The sequence below is a fragment of the Anoplolepis gracilipes genome, chromosome 1 (genome assembly GCF_047496725.1).
Source record: "Anoplolepis gracilipes chromosome 1, ASM4749672v1, whole genome shotgun sequence".
Classification (NCBI taxonomy): Eukaryota; Metazoa; Arthropoda; class Insecta; order Hymenoptera; family Formicidae; genus Anoplolepis; species Anoplolepis gracilipes.
Window position 1 is genome coordinate 16,337,931 of NC_132970.1, and position 22,070 is coordinate 16,360,000.

The window sequence follows — 22,070 nt, forward strand, 5'->3', positions numbered from 1 at the left end:
CAGTTATGATCGTGTTTTTTTTCAATAGTTTACGTTATGTACACTATAGATTATCAGGCAGTGAAATTTATTGACAATGGATATCGGAACGCAATTAAAGTATAGTATTCGCGAGTACAAACTAACATTTAATTTCGTACGTACTTGACATAAGAATGTATTCCTCTTGAAATATAAATTCAATTTTCATCTAAAATATTTTTCGATATCGTCAATGTACATAGTTTTAGAAGACATTGTGGCATATATCATTTAAAATGAAAACCCTATAAAGTGATCCTCGCGAATTTATTATACAAGGTGTCCTGTAATTGATTAAAAAATCTGCTAATAGCAAATTCTTGAGATCATTTAAAGACGATATTTCTTCAACGAAAATCTCGAGGGACATCATCATATATTTTGCATTTAAATTGAAACAACATGGAAATTTTATTCATTCTCACATATATGAGAGTACTTTTATAAAAATTTTATAGTAAGGTATTTGTGGAATCCAGAAACTTTTATATTAAAAATGTGTGGAGTAAAATGGGTGAATAACGTTGTAATATAATAAATTCTCTTTATAATGCGAGAGTCATTTTATATGTGTTTCATTTGAAATATATATACTTAATTTAAAAAAAAATATATATTTATATATAATAAATTGTCACTTGATATGAGAGTCATCCCAGAGAGTCTTAATATACGCAAATAGCCAAGTAATATTTCGAATATTGCATCAGTTTAAAACAAATTGAAATGCAGATATCATCTATAGCATCCGAAAAAATAGAAATAATGTTTGGATCTCTCTTAAAAATGCACCACACAACACACAAATAAATTTGTTAAAGATAAGTATTTATAAACATCTATTATTTTTATGGAGATGAGACAGAAAGTTGGAAAAGTACTGGAATAGTCTCGATTTCGTACACTGTATTAAATCAGTCAGAACTTTGTTCAGTCTTATCGCTATACATATTCAGGAAACCGGCTTTACATCCACATATATCAGCCGAGTATTTATCATTATTATACCAAGGACGTTTACTTGATCGAAAATTTAACTTCTTTCGCGATGATTGTATTTACTTTATATATATATATATATATATATATATATATATATATATATATATATCATGCGATCTCCATTCACTGCTTATTCTTATAAACAGTACGTAATAACATAAAGGACCGAGATTTACTTTTACTTTTGCATTTTACTTTTATCCGTTATTCTATTAATGCGAATACATCTTTGAAATTGAATATATACATATAAATACATTTAAAAAACTGCGGCAAAAAAGTGCGTGTAACTTACAATACATATTTACAATTTCTTCCGAATATATGAAACGCATTACTTTAATTAAATATTATTTATCGTTGCTATGCATAAATAATTTTTACTAATAGTATGGACTGAATTTTCAACGAGATTTTGAATCGAGTTGATAAGATGTAACTGTATCTTTAATTATATGAGTTTATAATTTATTATTTATTAATTATATATATTAATAACTTTTTTAATCTTACGTCAAATGAAACAACCTGTATATTCCTTCTCACATATATGACGAGAAGACTTTTTATAGGAATTTTATAGTAAGTTATTTGTAGAATCCAGAAACTTTTATAAAGTAAAATGTGTGAATAATCGATGAGTAAATAACTAAATAAGTAAACAGTTTAATTAATGAGAAAAAAATGTTTGATGTTTAAAATAAACAATCAAATAAACCAATTATTATTTATGGTTTTTATCTTAGCAAATTAAATCTTATTGTATAAAAAACGTAAAGGAAAAAAAAAACAAATTGCTGAATCAAAGTGTAGGAAACTACTGGGAATTAAATGACACACATCAACAATTATTATGTATATATATATATATATATATGTATATAGTATAATCATTGCTGTGTCAATTAATTCCCAGTAGTTTCTTACAGTTTAATCAATTTTAATATTGCTTTTTCCTGCGCTTTTTTAATACAATGACAGAAAATTTGATTAGCCAAGATTAAAAATCATAAACGACAACATTGGTTTATTTAGCTGTTTATTTTAAACGTAAAAATTTTCATCTTGCATTCCCGGGAAAAAAAAGTCCATGTAAAATTGGCCATATATCGATTTTGTCAATATCTGAGTATATCTTGCCAAATGTAGTTATATATAATAATATGATAATTAAAAAAAATCATATATGATATATGACTATACTTGGTAAGACATGATTAGATATTGATAAAATCCATATATGGCCAATTTTTTTTCCCAGGGACTTTTTCAATGTTAATCTTCGTGAATATAGAGAATATACAATATTTTAAAATATCCCAGTCATTTAAAAAAACTTATTTACATCAGAAAGTGTATAAAATTATGTATAAATTTATCTATTTCTGTAAACCGTATAAAAAAAAACACGTATGATTGATGCATTATATGTATACATCACAAATATCACAGATATTCTATTATTTTTTTATTTATCTTCTACTCGCTTTCTGTTTTAAGTAAATAAATAGAAAAGAGCAAGAAAAAGAAAATTAAGAAGCATCAAGAGCAAAAATAACAATTCCATTATGTAACAGCAAACAGAAGAATGTATTACACTATACATATGTATTTCCTTATATTAGAAAATACGTACGTAAAATGTATATAATTAAAAGGTAGACAAAAATAATTGTGATAGAAAATGGTATTTAATAGAATATAAACTGGTTAATAGAATATAAACTCTATTTCTGCAAAATAGGAACAAATATATTTCAGGTGTGAATTCGTAAAAAAATATGTTGCAATCTCTCTTACATATAACACAACAAACATGAAATCACTAAGATTAAAATTTCTTCTGCTATTTTTTTCCTTTATATTATTATACTTTATATTTTTAACTTAATTAATATAATAAAATAAATTAAGGAATTGCATTTGCAATAACGATGTTAAATGTTGTGAAAGGTTAAATGTCTTGCACAACAAATCTGACTATTATGAATTAGAAAAGTTAAAATTTATTCACCTTCCTTCCACTCTTGCTCTTCTTTTTCAATTCAGTCTAAAGTTTCAAACTCAAAACTCATCTTTCACAAATTGCATAAAGATATATTACATTTTTATTGCCTTCAATCCCTCAATTTGTAAATTATATGACACTTGGTTGCATATCTAATATCGTTTTTTATACTTACACTCTTGTAATCATAAATATGCATATAATTGCAGAGGACTAGCAAGAGCTGTTAACAAAAAATATAATAACATGCAGTTATCTATAATTATAATAAAATAAGTAATTTGTGAAAAAAAGATTTGTAAATTGTATTTAAAAGAAAATGTTTAATCATGAATATATAATAAACCAAAGTTTAGAAAATATCGACGAATTATCTCTTCTTTAATAACTTTCTTAACACTAACATAAAGTTGTCATGGATTTTGTCTTGCAATTCTTTCAGCGTGTGCCTGAAAATAGAAGATAATTTATTAAAAATGATTCTAAATGTCAATTATAAAACAAAATAGTCTTCTTAAAAAGGAATTGAAATTAAAATCTTACTTATTCCTAATATATCAATGATTTAATACAAAAATATTGCATGTATGTATATAAAAACTGTTGGCCTATTTTGAGCTATTGCATTCCCAAAAAAATTATATGTGACGTGTTTTTCTTTCAATATACTTTGAAAAAACTGTTTTCTAGGTATGTAACATTTGTGTCTTGATAAACCATTGACGTTATCATAGATCTCGAATTCAACGTACCGGCATTATATTGGCATAAGCAACATCTTCATGGGGACCTTTCCTTTTAGGCGGTAGCTTCGGTAAAAGATTATTAACATTTATATCGACTTGAGGATTTTTTTGCTTAATATGTTTTAAAGTCTCATGGCACACTTTGATTACCGACTCTGCGTTCATACGACGATCATCACTCCATAATGGACAGCTGTATACATGTAATAAAAAAAATGTAAAAAAAACGTATACTTGAGATAATATTAGTTCGATTGCAAACATATATTAAAAAATTGAATTGTATATTACTAAAAAAAACTTACAGACTTGAATTTTGAACTCCTTGTCCTTGAAAATGTTTATAATCGATTACTGGTTTATCGCAAATATAACACATTTGAGCACCACATGGACAAGTCATTTTGTTGCAGCCTTCTTCCTTGAAAAATGTTCGTCCGCACTTATAGCATTTCCGTACAAGAGCTTCAGTCATTTTCTCTTCCAAGTATAAACGTGCAACATCTGATTTCACTTCGTTGCATTTAAGAGGTATATGATTGAGTTCCTTACATAATCTAATATACAAAAACAATATATAAAGAGGATGCTAGAGTCATGCTACATTACTAATCAAAATTAAACCCAACATAGCAATATATTTGCTTAATATAAGTTTTGCAGTTTATAAATACAAAATAAGATACATAAGAAATAATAAATGACGTAGAGTATGTATAAACTTTTATATTAAGCAAATATATTATTTTTCATCGATATTGTAGAACAACTCTGGTATCCCCATATTTCTGCGTTATTTTTCTAAAATTATATTTCTAACTATATTTTTGAGAACAAGTAAAGTACTGAGAACTTAGTGCTTTCAAAAATGCAGTATATATGACATTATTTGAAGAAAATATACATAATAATATATGCATATATGTTTCTTCATAAATTTTCATTAAAATACATAAAAAAGTATTTTATAAAATAAAAAATATTGTGTATTTTAACTTTTTATTTTTATTTTAAACTGTTCTGAAATAAAAACTTGCAGTTTCCTTGATATTTCCACTTTTTATACATTCTAAGTAATAAAACGTACAAAAAAAAAGAGATAAATATCTGAGAAAATATAGCAAAGAATATGTAATGTAAGCATCAAGATTACACTTACCGACATGATTCTTTCATGCAGTTAGGATTTAAGCATTTAAACACCTTATCTTCAGGTGGTGGTATAGATGCAAAGTGACAAAACGGACATGATACCAAACCCTCTAATCCAGCGGCCATTACTTCCGCTTCTTGCCGTTTACAAAGAAGAATACTGAATTTTGTTGGTGGTAATACTCGCTGAAGTACAGACAATGAGAACTGATTGCCGCACTTTAATAAACAATCAACGTGCGCCTTGCCATCTGCTAAAACTAATTCTGTACCTTTTACAATACATGTATCGCAAAATATATGTCCGTTTTCACATGAAGAACATTTTGATGGCATACATTCATTATCATAACAACATAAACACTCAATTAATCCGTTGTTTGCCTAAAAGAGAAAAATTTATATGTAATTATAAAAAATAATGTCTTTAAAAATATTTTGCTTTTATTTTATTATATATATATTATATATATATATATTTTTTTTTTTCATACTTTAAGTTCCTGAAACTCTTTCTCTTCTTGATTTTTTAATTCAGTCAGATACTTTTTAAGTGCCACTTTATGTTGTATAAAAGCACATTCTTGTAAAAGTGGTATATCTTCTGTTAGCATCATTTTACTATGAGTTCGTCTAGTTTTCATATCAGGACTCAACAATTCTAAGGCCTTAACAGTTAGGCTTAAATTATGTAAATTCTCACTGTATGTATTCACTAATGTATTTACCTACGAAAAATATTGGTCACTCAAATATTGTATTATTATTCTATTGATATTATTATTATATGTATTTATATAATACAAGATATATATTGAATTGAGCAATTACCCTGATTTTACTGAAATATTGCTTCAAAAAATCTACTGCGTGTGGATTAAACTTGCATTGTCTACCTGCATTTTCAAAATGAGAAAATGGATCTGGAAATAGCTCTAAGAATTGTTGTATTTTGAAGTCTGTAGTATACTGTTTTTGTTGTTCTGTAATTTTCTTTTTAGCTAAATATTGCGCTCTTGTTGGATAATCTGGATTTTCTAATTTTGATTGGACAAATTCTTTTATTTTCTCAGGATCTTTATAGTTTTCTTCAGCTACTTTTCTCAAATACATAGGATCTGCCTCTGGGAATATTCCTAATAAATCGGCATACTGCTCGTTCAAGTCATAAGTATTGAAATTATTTACAACTGGTAACTGCTCTGGTCGTTTGACAGTTGGATACTTTTGGCCATTATCTATCAAATATTCAGCTAAAGTTTGCAATACTGTTTCATCGCATAATTGTCTGTCATCCATGAGGTAGTTTTGGCACAGTCGTTTAATATAAGCAGTATCTACAGACGGGAACATGGGTATTAATTTATAATATATTTTGCGAGCTGCCTCATTTAATATTATTTCCTCATGACCAGTATTATTTGTTGTATTTGTCTTGGCGCAGACAAGCTTATTCGCAGTTGCTTCCATATCATACACAAAGTTCTAAATAGAAAAAAATAATTAATTAATATTCATTTATATCAATAATAATAATAAAACTATAAATAAAAATCCCTATTTTTTTTTAAACTGTGATGTTTAATTGAAAATAATTAAACGAATCTATTGTGAATTTGACGAGTTTATAAAACGAGAATATACGAATTCGGGCAGTTGAAAAAAAGATAAATATTACGAATTAATTTTTTTCTTCTTTCGAGCTTTATCATTAGATATCTTTAACTGTAAGACGTTGGATCAGGATTTTACTGTTGTCAAAACTGCATCAAAGAAACAAATACACATTCGGCTAAACAAACAAGCCGGAACACATCTAAAATCTAAAGACTAGAAAACGTATATAAAATTCGTAACCATAACCATAATCATAGCCAATAAAAAAAAAAAAAAAACGTTAAAAATCATCCAATAACAAACATTCATTGAATCCGAAGCTCTTAAGCTACGGATGCTAGTTATTGATTCATTCTTATGGTTAGGTGTACTTAAACTTTTAAAGAAAAAAATCGCGGAAGAGATCGCGAGAATGTAAACTGTAAATATTGCCTCCGAGAATACATTTCCGACATTTTTCGGTGAATTCGAAATTTTAATAAATAGACGAAATAGATAACATCGATATTTTCGCAAAACGATAATTAATTACTCAATTATTTTGTTTAAAATCGATTAAAAATGATCGTATATATAAAATACAAATAAAATTCAGTTTCTAACTTTAGAATTTTTCTAACTAACCTAAATAAACACAATTACAATACACAATCGTATATACAATATATACAATATACAAATGTTTTACTTTACCTGTTTCTCCTTTTTCACATCGTGAGCCTGAAGCATGCTTTTAACGTCTAGCTGTCTTAAATGACTTGTTTCATCGTCGTTATGTTGTTTTCTTAAATGGAAATTTTGCAAATTATTAAATGAAGATGCTTCTTTTCTATCTGATTGTGCAAGAAATAGATTGTTGTTTGCTAACTTCAATGATAGGGCGGAAGATGTAGGCTTCATCAATGGTACAGAACGCTCCTTAGGAATTTTTATTTCTTCCGTTTTCACTAAAGGTACCATTACCATTTTGTTCGGCGAAAGAAATAAATACGGATTGACTGCGGATGAAAACATCCGAGTTTGTTCTTTAATTTCATTACAAAATGCATTATTTGATTCAGGCATTTTTTCTTCATTTACTTCACTTTTGGTATTAATCGTAGTTTCTATTTCATAGATGTTTGTTATATCTTTTTGATGACATGGTAGGTTTTGCATTGCCTGTCTTATACTTAATTTTGGCGGTTTTAAAATAGGAGCCGATTGTTTTGATGATGACGATACTGCTGTAAATGGTAATCTTGTTGTAACAACTGTAAACCTTGCTGGTCTTAATACACCAGTTCTTGACACAATGCTTGGCACAGCAGTGTTTGACATAGTAGTGCTCGAGACAGCAGTGCTCGAGGCAGCAGTACTCGAAACAGCAGTGCTCTGTATAGTAGTAGTGGGCGCAACAACATTTAGCGTAGCAGTATTTGGCATAACAGTATTAGGTACAGCAGTGCCTGGAATAGCAGTTGATATGGTTGTAAAGTCTATGTTGTCTATTTTTGTCTTATGTGGCACTACTAAATTCATAGGCAATTGCAATTCGTCGTTGTTTGTATCATTTTGTGATGAATCTAATTTCTCTGAATTATCTTGCACAATCTTGCACATGTTAATATCATCAGTGAAGGTATCCAAATAATTCAACTTTGCTTCTGATGCCACACCAATTTGGAACTCGGAATTTAAAGTGTCAATTTCTTGATTATTTACATCATCATTCATGTTATTTATAGCTAGTGCATCTTCCGTTATATACATTTTCATTATATCAGTCTTATTTATTAATGGCATAGATTCTTCATTTTTCAGTTCAACATCTATAGTTTCTATTTCAGAAGAAATTATTCTTACACATGCTTGTTCTTCCTTTTCCACAATCGTTTTTGCATCCGCCACATTTTTCTCTAATAAAACAGCAGAATTTTTTTTATACTTTATGCAACGCGACTCATAGGAGGACATGCATTTTCGCTTATATTTATACGTTAACTGAGGATTTGGTCTGCTCTCTGGTAACAAGTCCCACAATGTAAGCTCAATACGATTCTTTGCTAACTGGTTATGCTCGAGTATTTTATAGATTAAATCACAATCAAAATTTGGTAAAAGAGAATGTATTCGTTTTGCATCTATTTGCAATTCATTGTAATTACAGGAGTGACAATATTCCTCAGGATTTTGAGATGTGCCATCCAAATCCTTACTGCAACCTGGTTTTGGACTTTCAGAAGATCTAGTCTTCTCATGAGTAAAACTCTCCATATAAATCACATCATTACTATCGTTATTATTCTTTTCTAAGAATTCTACTTCAGCTCTGTCAATATTGACAGTTATTGTAGTTTGTTCATTATTGCTTATATTTTGATTCAACATAGTGTCCAAAATGGAACACGATGATGCACAGGTAGCGGTAGGTCTATCAATAACTGAAATATCATCAGAATTAGAATCATAATAATAATAATCTCGATCATCCTCGGAATCCGAAACATCAATTGTTTCAGTACTTTTCACAGAAGAATTGCTTGCTTCGAGTTTAGGAAATTTCTTGGTATCACTTTGCACTACAGATTGATACTCATTATTGATGGACGATCCTGCTTCATCTAGAGATTTTTGAAAATCAGAATCCTGATTGTCCATGATCAAGTTGATAATATATTCCATCCTATTTGTTTCGTGATCGGGATCTAAGGTCTCTAAAAGTTCGCATATTACGGTTTCATCAACGTCCTGTCCTTTAATCGACAGACGTCTCTTTATCTCTTGAGCCTCTGCATAGATGTTCTTGCATATAACTTGATCTCGCATAGTTTTCAATTCTCTATAATTGTTTACTTATAATGAAAATGTGTATCTGTGAGAATCAAATAAAAACATAAATATACCGTGCAAAAAAATATAAGCAAAAATTTACAAGCAATTTACAAACGTACATATACAAATATTTTCTCGATAAATTGCACAAACCATCAAATTTTACCCAAGGCGTTACAAGCAGTTACAAGTCTCAACGCGTTATAAAAGGATCAGGGATCGTTCTACATTCTAGCAAGAAAACACAACATATATGAAATCTTTAACTATAAACACAATGACAGGTGGACTAAATAGGTTCGTTCTTAACTGCACTGAAACAAAATAAAATAAGATAGATATATATATATATATATATATTTCAAGGTTGGAAGAAAAGAGAAGAAAAACGAAAAAAAGTGCAAGAAATTTCAAAAGAATAAACCTAATACATATCGTGCAATTGTCTATCAAATAGAGAATTTTTTAAGTGCCGAAAATTTTCCTATTTAACAGCCAATCATGTGACATTGTATCTATCTGTGCATAGAGGTTTGTTCTTTATTGTCAAACTTTCTGCACTAGTGTACATACACTATAGTGACACCGAAGCGTTCTTTGCAGTTCTTGCAACCATAGTATAACTAGAGACCCCGTAATAAGAGTCTGGCCAAGAGATAGCCACTTTTGATTGGTCAAATCGGAAAAATTATATATTCTGCACTATGTGATTTCAGCCTTAGGGTGAAATCACATGTAGTGCGGAATAGAAGTACGGAATAAAAAATGCGTCATAGAAACAGCCAATCAGAGCTTAAGTAGACATTGCGGCACAGTTCTGATTGGCTGTTTCTATGACGCACTCTGTATTCCGTACTTCTATTCCGCACCATGTGATTTCAGCTTTAGGCAACGCAATAGTTATGCATTTTACATAACATAACGAAAATGCGAAAAGTGAGCAGCTCGCGATCACTGATTGATATATATTTTTAGATCACCAATTTTCAATCGTTTTTGACTGAAGCAGGTTTAACCGCTGGGAGGATCATTTATTCGATCAAGCTCCAATTAATTCGCTTTCCTTTTCCTTTTTATGGATTTCTATTTTTAGGAAGAAAAGGAAAACGAATTAATCGGGGCATGATCGAAGTAGCTCTGAGAGCGATTAATGACATATCATTATATTGTCTCTGTCAATAAAGACTTGAAAGCATAATAAAATAGTAATTAATTGATCCGAGAGTTAGATTAAAATCCGTTCAGTCGAAAATGCTATTAGAATATACGCATAAAAATAAAAGAGACAGCTAATCTGACAACGAGTGATCATATATAAACTGCACTGAAAATTGAGAGTAAACGTAATTTGATCTGATTGGTCGAATCCCATGCAACCTTTTGATCTTCCGAAATGGATCTTATAACCATTCAGACCGGAACCATTCGATTTAAATCCTTTACATGTATATTATTTTTCTCATTCTATCATATTTTTTTCATTATCGTGCGATAAATAATGCGCGCAAGAATTTAAAATTATACATAAAATAATATATATAATATTAAATAGATAGATTTATTGTAGTCCGCTTAAAGCATTTTGTATTGGATAAAAAATATTTATTTTTATTCTCGCAGATTGAGTAAATTTTGCATTTTATATGCGATGATTTTGTGCGAGACGATGCTTCTCTACGTCGACGTGGAATATCCCCACCAGAGTGCTATCAGCGAGTATCCGCACCGGCGATCGGCGATTTCCCAGCTGACCGCCAGTCGTTAGTTTCGAATCGCGCGGCGATCAAACGTTCAACGAGAGCTTGCCGAGCTTCTTTACTTTATTATTTTTTTTTTTTTTTTTTATTTCTTTCATTGTGTCGCAACATGTTCGGACGATGCATATTTGTCTTTTGCCTGCTGGCGATTATGCCGCCACGTGAGATTCACTGTGGTGACGTGAATGTCACCGATGTCGCGGAACAGACGGAGAACGCGCTGGCGAAGCTGGTGAAAATGTTCTCCAAACCGGGCGCGTTCAAGCAAGTAAGCCCCGAGATGTGTCAAGCTTGGAATTTCTACATCGCGAAGCTTAAAGATTTTTTATTTAAATACAATATCTCTTTGTTATAATAATAAAACTTTATAATAATTCGAGACGAAATACTAAAGTACTAATCATACTTTAACACTCGCGATTGACTCATCTCAAGTTGTTACACAAGATGAGAAATCGCAAATGTATCTGTTATATTTGTTGTTACATAAGCGACGGAAATACTTAGTCGAAATGAAATTGGAATTTCTTTCGCGAGTCAAAAATTTACAATTCCGAACGAATCGTTTCGCACGTGATACGCAATCATCACGCAAGAAATAGACACCATGATCACGCGCACTGTATGGGAAGAAAAGTTGTCACATCGATATCTTCTACGTGTTGCACATAATGATATACGACAAATATATTTTATAATACAAATTATACAAGCATATTGCATTTGATTATGCAAACAATATACAAAATTATTCGATAATTATCAATTTAATTTTAAATTGCATATTTTTCAGGCAACTTTAAATCGATTAATTTTTTTACAAAAATGCTGAAACAATGGATTACGATAGTCATGGAGTACGATTAGTCATAAACTGTTAAATTTTTTTTTCTTAAATTACATATATAACGCGTATAAATAATAAAATTATGTATATTCTTCAATCTTAATCTCAAAAAAATTTTACTAAAATTTTATATTGTGACTTACAATATGCAATTTTATATTGATAATAAAAAGATTGAAATTTTATAAAATGATGATAATCTCGTAAAAAAAAAAAAAATAAACGTAATAAAAAAACATTTTGTATGCATCATACTTCTTTAAAACACTGTAAAATTTTTTCGAGTTAAAAAATTTTTCTTCAGCACCCACACATTCAGATATAATCTAATACATAAAATTTAATACTTCACATGTCGTACAATATTTATATATTCATTTATTAGAAAGGTTCAAACTTTCCAAGACTTTTAAATTGAAAACTAAAAATGCGATAAAGAATTTAGAACTAGAGAAATGGATTTAAGAAGTAGAAAAATAATCTCAAGATATTTACGAATTAATTAGCGTTTGTCATCGAAATAGGAGTTTCGAAATAACGACAAGTGTTCGCGACGGAATTCCACGATAAAATAGTGACACGATGACGAAATATATTTTCAGATCGACACGATACTTGGCGAGAATACTATCGAGGCGTCGTACACGAGCTGTCCGATGGGCGAGGAGGGTCTGGAGTGCCGAAGGGCCGAGGCTCGCCGATCGGTCGACTGTCCCAGAGGTAAAAACCCCCATCACCCGAGATAGATGTAAAACATCCTGACCGCATTCCGCGGTTCACATGCGTTTAGCGAGCTTCCTCGCTATTATGAAAAATGTCGCTTATTCTCGCTCTTTAACAATAGAGATTCTGACCTTGACAATAGCCGCTCCCAGATGACTATATGTTTGCGCGCAGCAGCGTTAATGCCTCGCCTCTCATCCCTAAAAACAGTATACGCATGTATATCATTAGAGAAATGTTATGTCTGTAAATCTGTAAATTTACCGTTTATTTTAAAAATGAAAAAAAAAAAAATTCTGCCGAGGAGAGACGAATGGAACGGTAGAATTAAAAGAATCTATTTCCCTCGACGATCTAATAATTGAGATAATTCGATGTATATCTCAGAAAGAGAGCGCGGTAATTGTACGATATTTAGACCTGCATATCACGTTGCACCTTTCTCTATATAATACGTTTAAATGAGGACGATTCAGCTCGCGCGGCGATTACACGCACGCACATTACATCGTGAAATAACGTGGTTGCAGAGACGTGGTATAAAATGATATTGCGACAATCAATATTAAGATCTCTCACACAAAGTATGCGTAGACTAATTAGAAAGTCTAATTATCATAACCAGCCGATACACACATACACAAACGTTTTCGAATACGTAATTGATTAGTTGTAGGCGAATTATAACAGTGATTCTCAAAAAATATATATTATACGAGTGAGGAATATTACTGTCGTATTATATAAAATATCTCGATACGAGGTGCGTATTCCAAATTTTTATACGAGTTATATAATCCAACTAAAGATTAATTTAGAATTGAATATAATTTTTTATTTTATCTCGTGTGCAAATAACGTCTTTTTTTATTAGGTCCTCGATAGAAATGACAAAATTTAAACAGTATAAAATATTTTATATCCGTTCAAAAATTACCTCGCGCTTAAATCTATCTTTTTATTTTCTATTCTATTTAATCCTGTATTAGAAATGTGTATGTATTAAATTTTACTTAATTTACATAAAAGCGTGCAATTGAGAAGTAGGTATTGTCTCGCAAATGTCATTTTAAAAAGTCGCAAATGTATGCCTTTTCATTGCGTACAATTTTGATTTCGAGCAAAGGAAGGTAAAAGTACATACGATATTCAAGAAGAAAAAAAAGAAAACTTTTCCTTTTCATATTCTCTGAATCCTTGCTAACATTCTGCGTAAACGATCGCGTTTATACATTACTGCAGGACTGCAGGTGTGCTACATGACATATGCAAAATATAAAATAATATATATATATGTTTGTACATAACTGATAGGGGAAAGTAAGTAATACAGTGAGAGTATCGAGACGCAATTGTATCGATTTCCAATTACAAATCTTATATCAAAAAGGTTTCAAATTTCAAAATTATTTTTAAAATTTAAGTGCAAAAACGCAGACATACACACATGTAAAATTTCTATTTCAATCAATCATAGATTTATCAATTTCATTTAATTTTATTTAATTACATATATATTCTAATTATATTTATTTTATTTAATTTTATTTATTTATAATTCAATTTATATATATAAATTGATATGAATAAATCAAATTGATAAATTGAATTATAATTAAATTATTAAAAAAATGGATATACGACATATAGAATTATAAATAAATTCGATATATATATATATATATCGTGTTTTATGTGGATAATTTATTGCAGGAGACTGTTTCTGTTACGATTGCGCCGCGGCCGGTCCTGATTTATGGGCCTCTTGCTGCCGTGAAAGCTTGAGATGCTGTTCCCATCTCGCTGCAGCCTGCAGGACATGCGATCATCCAACGCTATATCCTTTCTGCGCGAAGCACTTTAAGAAATGCTTAACGCAGTACGAGAGGAGACAGGAGAATTAGCGATCATATCAAGATTACCGGCAATCTCAACTGTGATACATAGTTGGTTTACCGGTGGTCTGATCATCTCATCAATGATCTTGCAATGCAAAATTATTTGACTTGTTCTTTCCGCGGTCATCAAATTGTCAAAATTCGATCGTAATCAAACTGACCGAATGTCACCGGTATTAAAGGACACTCAACTGAATAGTATCACACAGATTGCGCAACCAAAGTTTTAACGCCATGTTTCTAAATATAGCATTTATCTTCAAAGTCGTTAGATTAGTTCCACCCAGTCATCTTTGAGCACGATTTCGTACGAGGGGATTCAGCAATTGATTCTATCTGAAAAATTGATATTAAATGATAAATCTATAAACATTTATATTGTATTATTTGTGGAATGAGATATTACTTACAATGATATACGTAGAATTATTATTTAGAAAAGTATATAAACTATTTCAATTATCTAAAAATATTATACACATATATGAGAGTCAATGCTTGTTATAAAGTAAATTTGTAAAAAGTGCCGTTTATAAAAACTTACTTTAAAGTGCAAATTATTCCAAATTCTATCTCGTAAAATATATCTTAAAATGAAGGTGATAGATGAAATATTAAACAAATATCTGTTATGGATATTTACAAAAAAAAAAATTTGTCTCCATGTACAATACATAGAGATGAATAAATTAAAAATTTTTTGCTAAATATCCATATCAAAATATGTATATCGAGATCCATAGAGTAAACTTGTACACATCTGTACATTTATAAATTTGTATAAATACATAAGTTTACGCGCGCGTGCGCATTATAGCAGCATTTCATTTTTTGATTCTTGGCAAGACATTAAATAATTAAAGAATAATCATAACGATACGCAACACACTGAATCCTGGACTTTTCAACCATAGCTCAATTACCAAAATACTATTAACAAAAGTCTCGGAAATATGTTAATCTAAAAAAAAAAGAAAAAGAAAACCGAGAATAAAAAAGATAAATCAAATACAAAAAGATAAATAAACATCACCTTTTAATACAATCATTGGTAAGCTTTATTTGTATAGTTTCCAGAGAGAGAATATTCGGTAATCCGTTATTTATCCACTAATTCTATAAATCGTGAGAGGACACAGCTTTTTGTTCAGACAGACGTTCCAAAATCTCGGTGTGTATAAATTTCGCAACAATTTTTCTTTAACAAAATAAAAATATGTGCGCATATAACATGCAGTCTTTGACGATTCGATCTGTCATAATAAACATAAAATGTTCGTGTCCCCGTAAAAAACGTAAGTGCAGCCAAAGACTTGACTCCTATTTTTTTTTCCACTTTGCAAAACACTTAAAGAATTCCAGTTTTATTAAATATTCGCAATCCCTCGTTTCCGTCGTGTAGCAAAAGGTTTTTTTTTTTTTTTTTTAGGATATAAAATTCTCTCGCACTCTTGAAAAGTGTTTAATTGCTAACAGCACCACACAGAGGTCAAAGATAAGACTAGAAAAGAAGAGAAGGAAACGTATTTTTTTTTTCGTTAACAAAACGAGACACGATCTCTGATTACCGAATAATATGATAATGATTTAATGACGATGATTCTGTTTTCCACTGAAACAGTGTAATTTCAAGAGTCACACATCAGGCACATCTTCGCGTCATTAGAGAGAATTTTATAGAAAAAGTTCAATCTCCGTTTATACAACGGAGAACAGATTCAAATTCAAGTTTTCCGCACAATATCGAGTCTTTCGTGTTTTAACTAAAATATATCATAAGCGATTGCGGAATTGAAGATCTTATTTTAAAGCCGTCTAAAGAGAAAATCTTATTAAAATATGTACAAAAACTTGATAATAAATTTCTAAATTTATATTTTTCAAAAATAATCATTTTTTTACAAAATTCGTGAATTTTGAATATTAAATTGTAATTTGACAATGATTCTGCGCGAAATTTTTAACACTTATACGTGAAATTACGTTAGATTGTTTCAAATTTTAGAACGCATAACTATATATTTCTAAAAAAAATTAAAAGCAATTAAGCTGGAATGTATTAGCGAATAATGATTAACGATATAATAATTAACGATTTCATATACTTATAAATGTATGTTTTACATATGCTAACATTGTAAATACATATCTTCACAAAAAAATGCGTATCAATGTGTATTTTACATATTTTTATATATATAATTTGTAATATATATAAAAATCTCATTATTACTCGAGAGAATACACATCTTATCTAACATTGGTTAAGTTAAAAAAAAAATTAAGAGATTCAAAAATTGCAAATTATTTTAAAAAATGGCAAAAATCGACCCAGTATAGAATTTAATTAAAAACCACATATTATACTACATTATTTTTATGAGACTAATTTCTATTTTCTTTAAAAGCAAAAGAACAAAAAGAATTCAAGAATATATAAAATTAAATTGTAAAAATTTCACTTTTATTTACTTTAAACGTTTATATAACTTTGGAGAATACCTCTTCCCTCTTTAAATATAATTTAATATATTTATATTTAATTAATCAATGTTATATGATTTTTGTGTAAACTTTTTAGTTACTCATAACTTTAACTTTTCATTTTTCCTTTTTCACTTAAGACGGCTTTCAAATAATTGTTCAATTATTATTAATTATTAAAATTATACAAAGTATTGCTCGATTTTCTCAGAGAAGTACATTTACACTTCCCTCCTTTTTTTATTCTTGTGTCATACTTTCTATTTCGCTCCTGGATTTCACCTTAGAATAACGACGACAACGACGACGACGACGGTAGTGCCCCGATGACGATACATAATTAGTTAACGACATATTATTACGTTTTCTCTTACACAAAAAACACAGATCTTGATCTATTATGCGATCGTAGACTTATTATGGTGTACATGTATATCAAGTACGAGTTCAAAATCTATCACGTTAGTACAAAGAGAGATGATTATGCGCTATTTTAGTTTATTAAGTTGTGTATCATATACCCCAAGAAATATCAAGACTATAGTACTATATATTTAATTGATTCGGAAATGTGTATGACCAAGATCGGTTAGTTCAGAATCAATGAAATCAGACTATTAGTGGAGAAGGGAAAGGGAAAGAGGAGACTGGTAATTAATTGTTATTACTGGGATAAGAATGTGTGTGCCGGATATACTTTTAACTCGTTTCAAGTGCAGACTTGAGTATAAGACGTCGTAAAAATCCGGCGGTCGCCGTGTTGTAACAATTCGGAAAAAAAAAAAAAAAAAAAAAAAACAAAAAAAAACCGAACGAAAAACTCTCGTTTATTCATTAAAAATCTCTCCTCTAGTCCTCTTTAAATATCTTTACACCGAATGTGTGACATGAAATCAATCGTGCGCCGTTTAACTCGAAAAACCCCCGATTATCCTCATTAATCTATTCGTCTGCGAGTTTCATTTTCGGCGTCTAAAAATAGTCCAAGTTAAATCGTGTCTCACGCATACCGTAACACGGGCCCAATTTTTATAACATTTGATTGTACCGTCCATGAAAAAAAAAAAAAAAATTATATGCGCGCGAATGACATTCTTTGTTAGAAATTCACCGATGCATATTCTGTCGTGAATAGAGAGAGAAATAGAGAGAGAGAGAAATAGAGAGATAGAGAGAGAAAACAATTGCTATACATTTCACATATGCCGGCTTGCTCACACGTGTCTTCTTACAAGCATCTTTTTTTTTTCTTTTTTTCGTGTATAGCTACAGCCTTATTTTGCGTTAAACTCGCCTTAAAAATACAATTCGAAGAAAATAATGAGATATACACATAGTACAGGTACTGCCGGTGGTTCGCAAAAACTCGTTGAAACCAGCGGCAAAAAGATCGTCTTAACTATCTAAGGGCCTAAAAAGATCCTTTCCAGTTTACCGTCATCTCACGTTACACTCTCCGTGCCTCCGCAATTATCCCTATTTATTCTTAACCATCCAATTCGTTTTACACTTATTATTGGTTTATTTAGTGCCTTGCAAGTGTCTATTTGGTTCTTTATATTATATCGTATATAACAAAGAGCTGTCTAACTTATGTCACGCGAGCGAACGAGCACTTTGCAGCTTTCCATATCACATATCACATCTCGTACAAGTAAACGACGGAATAAAGAATAAGAAATGTAAGAATAAATGTAGAGAATAAAACACAGAAGAAATGTAATAGGTTAAAATGCACAAGTAGAGAGTATTACTTTACAAATAACAACTTCTGTGCTTTTGTAAATAAGATAAGAGAAAGAAGAGCACGGATAAAAGAATGGAAGTGATGCAATATGATCGAGCGCAAGCGAGGGATGGCGCGAAGCGCCTAGTCAGGCAAATCCGCGTTGTTTATAATCCAAGCAATCGTATTTAATATTATAATATGCATGTCGACATGTTTAAATCAATTATTATATTTATGTTATTTAATTAAACAACATTAACGAAAACTAATAATGTATACATATGCCTTATGTACACAGGAAAGATTAGAGGAAAAAAAAGGAAAAATGAAAGGACAATCGTGGAAAGTTTGTAATGATCTGCACTAAATAACGACGTCACCACGATTGCGAAATCGTACGTACGTTATGTGTATGTTTCGGTGACGGAAATAAAACCTTGACCCTTAAGAAAGAATAACAATAAACTTACACGTCAATTGACATATTCACAACGGTTATTATTTTTTATACAATACTAACGAATGTCTCTCGTCCCTTTCATGTATCAAGTTGAGCTTCACCTTAACCGAGACATTAGCGCTGGTACACAGCATAATCATTCCAGATGCACTTTTACTGGATCTCCCTTAATTTCCCTTAGTCCTTCATTACACGCGGGTTCAGTAATGTCTCATTTATTTGCATTTATCGTTACATCATCCCTTAGATGCGTTCGGTTACGTTTTCCAGTTGTGCGGATGAGCTCTCGGCGGTGCTTGATTGCCTTGCGCTTGGGACGCTTGTGACGGAATCATATCGAGTAGATACTGGCGTTGGAGATCTGCCGCCTGTCGTTGTAATTCTACGAGACCTTTACCACCAGCAGCCTGTGCCATTGCTAATTGATAGGGGTACAAAATAGAGGTAAAATGCGGCATCATGTGAGCAGGAAGCGGTTGATGCGGCGATATAGCCGGTACTGGATTCTTCGCCAATTCTGTAACATCAACCATCGCGTGAAGAGATTAGAGATATCTCGCAGATTGTAACAATAATATATACGTCGTGGTGTGAAAAATTTTACGCAAATTATTATTATTATTATTATTGTATAAAATTAGAATTTTATAATTTCTTTTTTTGCTGTGTAAAATTGTTCTTACCTCTGAGCAATTGTTGTTGCAAGGCTGCCGCGGCAGCTGCATGATGTGGACTAAATTTCCCACTCTCGGCTAGTTTTACCAGGGGATGTTCTTGTAACTTTGGCGCTGGAGGTGTCGGCGTTAACGTAGGCGCCGGTGGTACCTGCGGCGGCGGCGCAGGCGGCGTGGCCACTCTTCTCGTAGGAGTGGCCGCCTTAGGAACTGGTTTCGGTGCCGGAGGATCTGGACTCGGACATGCCGCCTGCGCTAATCTTTGCTCTATCTCTTGCTCTTGTTGTAACGCTTTCACGAAAGCAGTTTTTAATCTGTAAAAAGCATTATAAAATCGCATCGCGTTACAAACGAGAGGCAATAATAGCATCGTTCTTACATTTTATTATTTTGTAATTTAATTATCAATTATTATCTATCTGTACATTTAAATAATATTTTGTCGAGTCTTTTGTCCAAAAATTAAATAATGAGAAAAGAAAGAGTATTAGTTTCATACTATTATGTATGTAAAAACATACCGATTAGTGTGCTCTGCTTTCAAAGCTTTTTTCACGTTGGTGGTCACGCAATGTTCACATATAACTCTCGGATCGCGACCCGCTGACGGTCGTTGGAAGGTAGCATGTTGCCCCCTAGGACTGTCTTTCTTACCACCGGGCATAGGTTTCTCCCATTTCCACACGGGAGTGAAATCCGTTTTACACTGCGAGCACTCAAACGGTTCAGGAGGAGGTGGCACGGCCGGTTCCTTCGTTATAAAATCGACTACATGTTCCAAGCCGACCAAGTATATGAATTCCGTATTGGAGGGATTTGGTACAAAGTGCATCTCCGGGGGCGGTGGTTTCGGTGGCGGTATTTGTAGCAATGTTTTCTCGAGCTGCTTTCTTAAGGCCATCTTGGCAGCTGCTTGACGTTGAGCAGGTGTCTCATCCCGCGTTGTTCTCTCCTAAATTAAAAATACAGAATATATTTTATTTGATAAACAAACTTACTGTGTATGCAGCTAAATCTTTTAATAGCACAAAGAATAAACAAATCAAAAAATACAAACGTATAAAATAAGAGTTGTATTTAAATAATTTGAACTGAAAATAAATCTGATGATTTCTCAATATTTGTTTATATAAAAGCACCTATATAAAATGGATGTGTACTATATTTTAGCATATATTTCAGTACGTACTAAAATATTCAATAACTGCATGCAATTATAATTCAAATACAATTTTTTTGCATGATATCTTCATATTGTAACATAGACATACTAGGAAAATAGATATCATTGTGTTAGTGTTTTAGTTATATTGTGTATTATATATAACTTACATTATATATTATAATAAAAACTATAGATAATATTCTGCTTTTCTACATGTAGTTTTTCTGTTTTAATAAAGAACTGTTAGAAACAAAAAGCATAGGCAGAAATAAAGGTTAAAATGGCATAATTAATAATTAATGTAAAAAAAAAAATTAATAGCTTTTAGACAACACACAACAAGTGGAAAGACGTTACAAATTTATCGACGAATGAATATACCTGTTCCGAATTCACAGGTGTGCTTAAGGATGCGGTGGTTTTATTTTCTTGCGATCCAGCAAGCAGCTTTGTGTTTAGAAAAACACAATAATGAATTATATATAATGTTGTTTAATTAGAGAAAATTATTTAACACTTTCACGGCCAGTTAGAGCGTTCGCTCATAAATGTATCAGTGATGTATTAACAGTGAAAGTGTTAGTAAAATGTTTTCTTAAAATTACACTTGATAAAAGATGATTCAACTACTTTTAACTTATTTTATTAAAGCTATATTTAAGACTTATAACTAAAAAATGTAATAAAATTGTGATTTTTGTACCTTACTTACTTGATGCGCAGGGGCAGGTGTTGGATCTTTCGTGGACCTCTCTGTTCTATCTGTCGGTGCATGATAACTCGAAACAGTCGCAGCCGCTACACTAGAAGGCGGTCTTCCTCTAGGATGAGGAGGTTGCGGTATTACCATATTAGGAGGCATTCCTGTACTCGGAATGGCATTTCGACCAGCTGTAGGAGGAAGTACCATGCCAGGTGGCGGAGCGTGTAAACTGCTACTTCTGCTTGGTGCAGGTTGACCTCTAAGCAAGGG

General features: G+C 31.1%; 3 protein-coding genes across 17 annotated transcripts in view; 1 reads left to right on the forward strand and 2 right to left on the reverse strand.

Moving 5' to 3' along the window:
• Positions 1-3,059: 3,059 nt before the first annotated feature.
• On the reverse strand, positions 3,060-9,692 carry LOC140665218 (uncharacterized). 5 transcript variants are annotated; one of them, XM_072891074.1, is made up of 9 exons: positions 9,480-9,692; positions 7,415-9,400; positions 7,240-7,330; positions 5,761-6,414; positions 5,424-5,657; positions 4,937-5,313; positions 4,083-4,334; positions 3,784-3,970; positions 3,060-3,480 (listed from the first exon to the last, which is right to left on the reverse strand). In XM_072891074.1, exons 2-9 carry the CDS (start codon positions 9,352-9,354, stop codon positions 3,445-3,447), a joined length of 3,771 nt encoding a protein of 1,256 aa, XP_072747175.1. In that variant the 5' UTR covers positions 9,355-9,400; positions 9,480-9,692; the 3' UTR covers positions 3,060-3,444. The 5 variants fall into 5 exon arrangements, with proteins under 5 accessions (XP_072747175.1, XP_072747149.1, XP_072747166.1 ...); XM_072891048.1 differs by having other exon boundaries at positions 3,060-3,254; positions 3,436-3,480; positions 7,240-9,400; XM_072891065.1 differs by having other exon boundaries at positions 7,240-9,400; positions 9,514-9,692.
• Positions 9,693-11,111: 1,419 nt separating this feature from the next.
• LOC140675838 (uncharacterized) lies at positions 11,112-19,283 on the forward strand. The gene is made up of 3 exons (XM_072910495.1): positions 11,112-11,385; positions 12,567-12,684; positions 14,401-19,283. Exons 1-3 carry the CDS (start codon positions 11,227-11,229, stop codon positions 14,589-14,591), a joined length of 468 nt encoding a protein of 155 aa, XP_072766596.1. The 5' UTR covers positions 11,112-11,226; the 3' UTR covers positions 14,592-19,283.
• Simj (transcriptional repressor p66-beta simjang) overlaps positions 15,792-22,070 on the reverse strand; it is a 12,760-nt gene continuing 6,481 nt past the window's right edge. For 8 of the 11 annotated variants that reach the window (XM_072909780.1, XM_072910055.1, XM_072910404.1 and 5 more), the window contains 5 exons: positions 21,801-22,070; positions 21,479-21,544; positions 20,454-20,884; positions 19,942-20,246; positions 15,792-19,775 (listed from right to left, as the gene is read on the reverse strand). The exon at positions 21,801-22,070 is cut by the window's right edge and continues 19 nt beyond it. In XM_072909780.1, the coding sequence (XP_072765881.1) occupies positions 19,516-19,775; positions 19,942-20,246; positions 20,454-20,884; positions 21,479-21,544; positions 21,801-22,070 (1,332 nt within the window). In that variant the 3' untranslated portion in view covers positions 15,792-19,515. The remainder of the gene's footprint in view (positions 19,776-19,941; positions 20,247-20,453; positions 20,885-21,478; positions 21,545-21,800) is intronic. The other 3 variants (XM_072910194.1, XM_072910330.1, XM_072910269.1) reach the window with 3 other exon arrangements.

What these genes read in the sequence shown, in the direction of transcription:
- LOC140665218 (XM_072891065.1), bottom strand. Translation starts at nt 9,354, where the DNA reads ATGCGAGATCAAGTTATATGCAAGAACATCTATGCAGAGGCTCAAGAG. An exon ending in AATATTTCAGTAAAATCAGG is followed by an intron (nt 5,658 to 5,760) that starts GTAATTGCTCAA and finishes TATTTTTCGTAG; the next exon opens with GTAAATACATTAGTGAATAC. An exon ending in GGAGTTCAAAATTCAAGTCT is followed by an intron (nt 3,971 to 4,082) that starts GTAAGTTTTTTT and finishes ACATGTATACAG; the next exon opens with CTGTCCATTATGGAGTGATG.
- LOC140675838 (XM_072910495.1), top strand. Translation starts at nt 11,227, where the DNA reads ATGTTCGGACGATGCATATTTGTCTTTTGCCTGCTGGCGATTATGCCG. An exon ending in AACCGGGCGCGTTCAAGCAA is followed by an intron (nt 11,386 to 12,566) that starts GTAAGCCCCGAG and finishes ATATATTTTCAG; the next exon opens with ATCGACACGATACTTGGCGA. An exon ending in ATCGGTCGACTGTCCCAGAG is followed by an intron (nt 12,685 to 14,400) that starts GTAAAAACCCCC and finishes AATTTATTGCAG; the next exon opens with GAGACTGTTTCTGTTACGAT.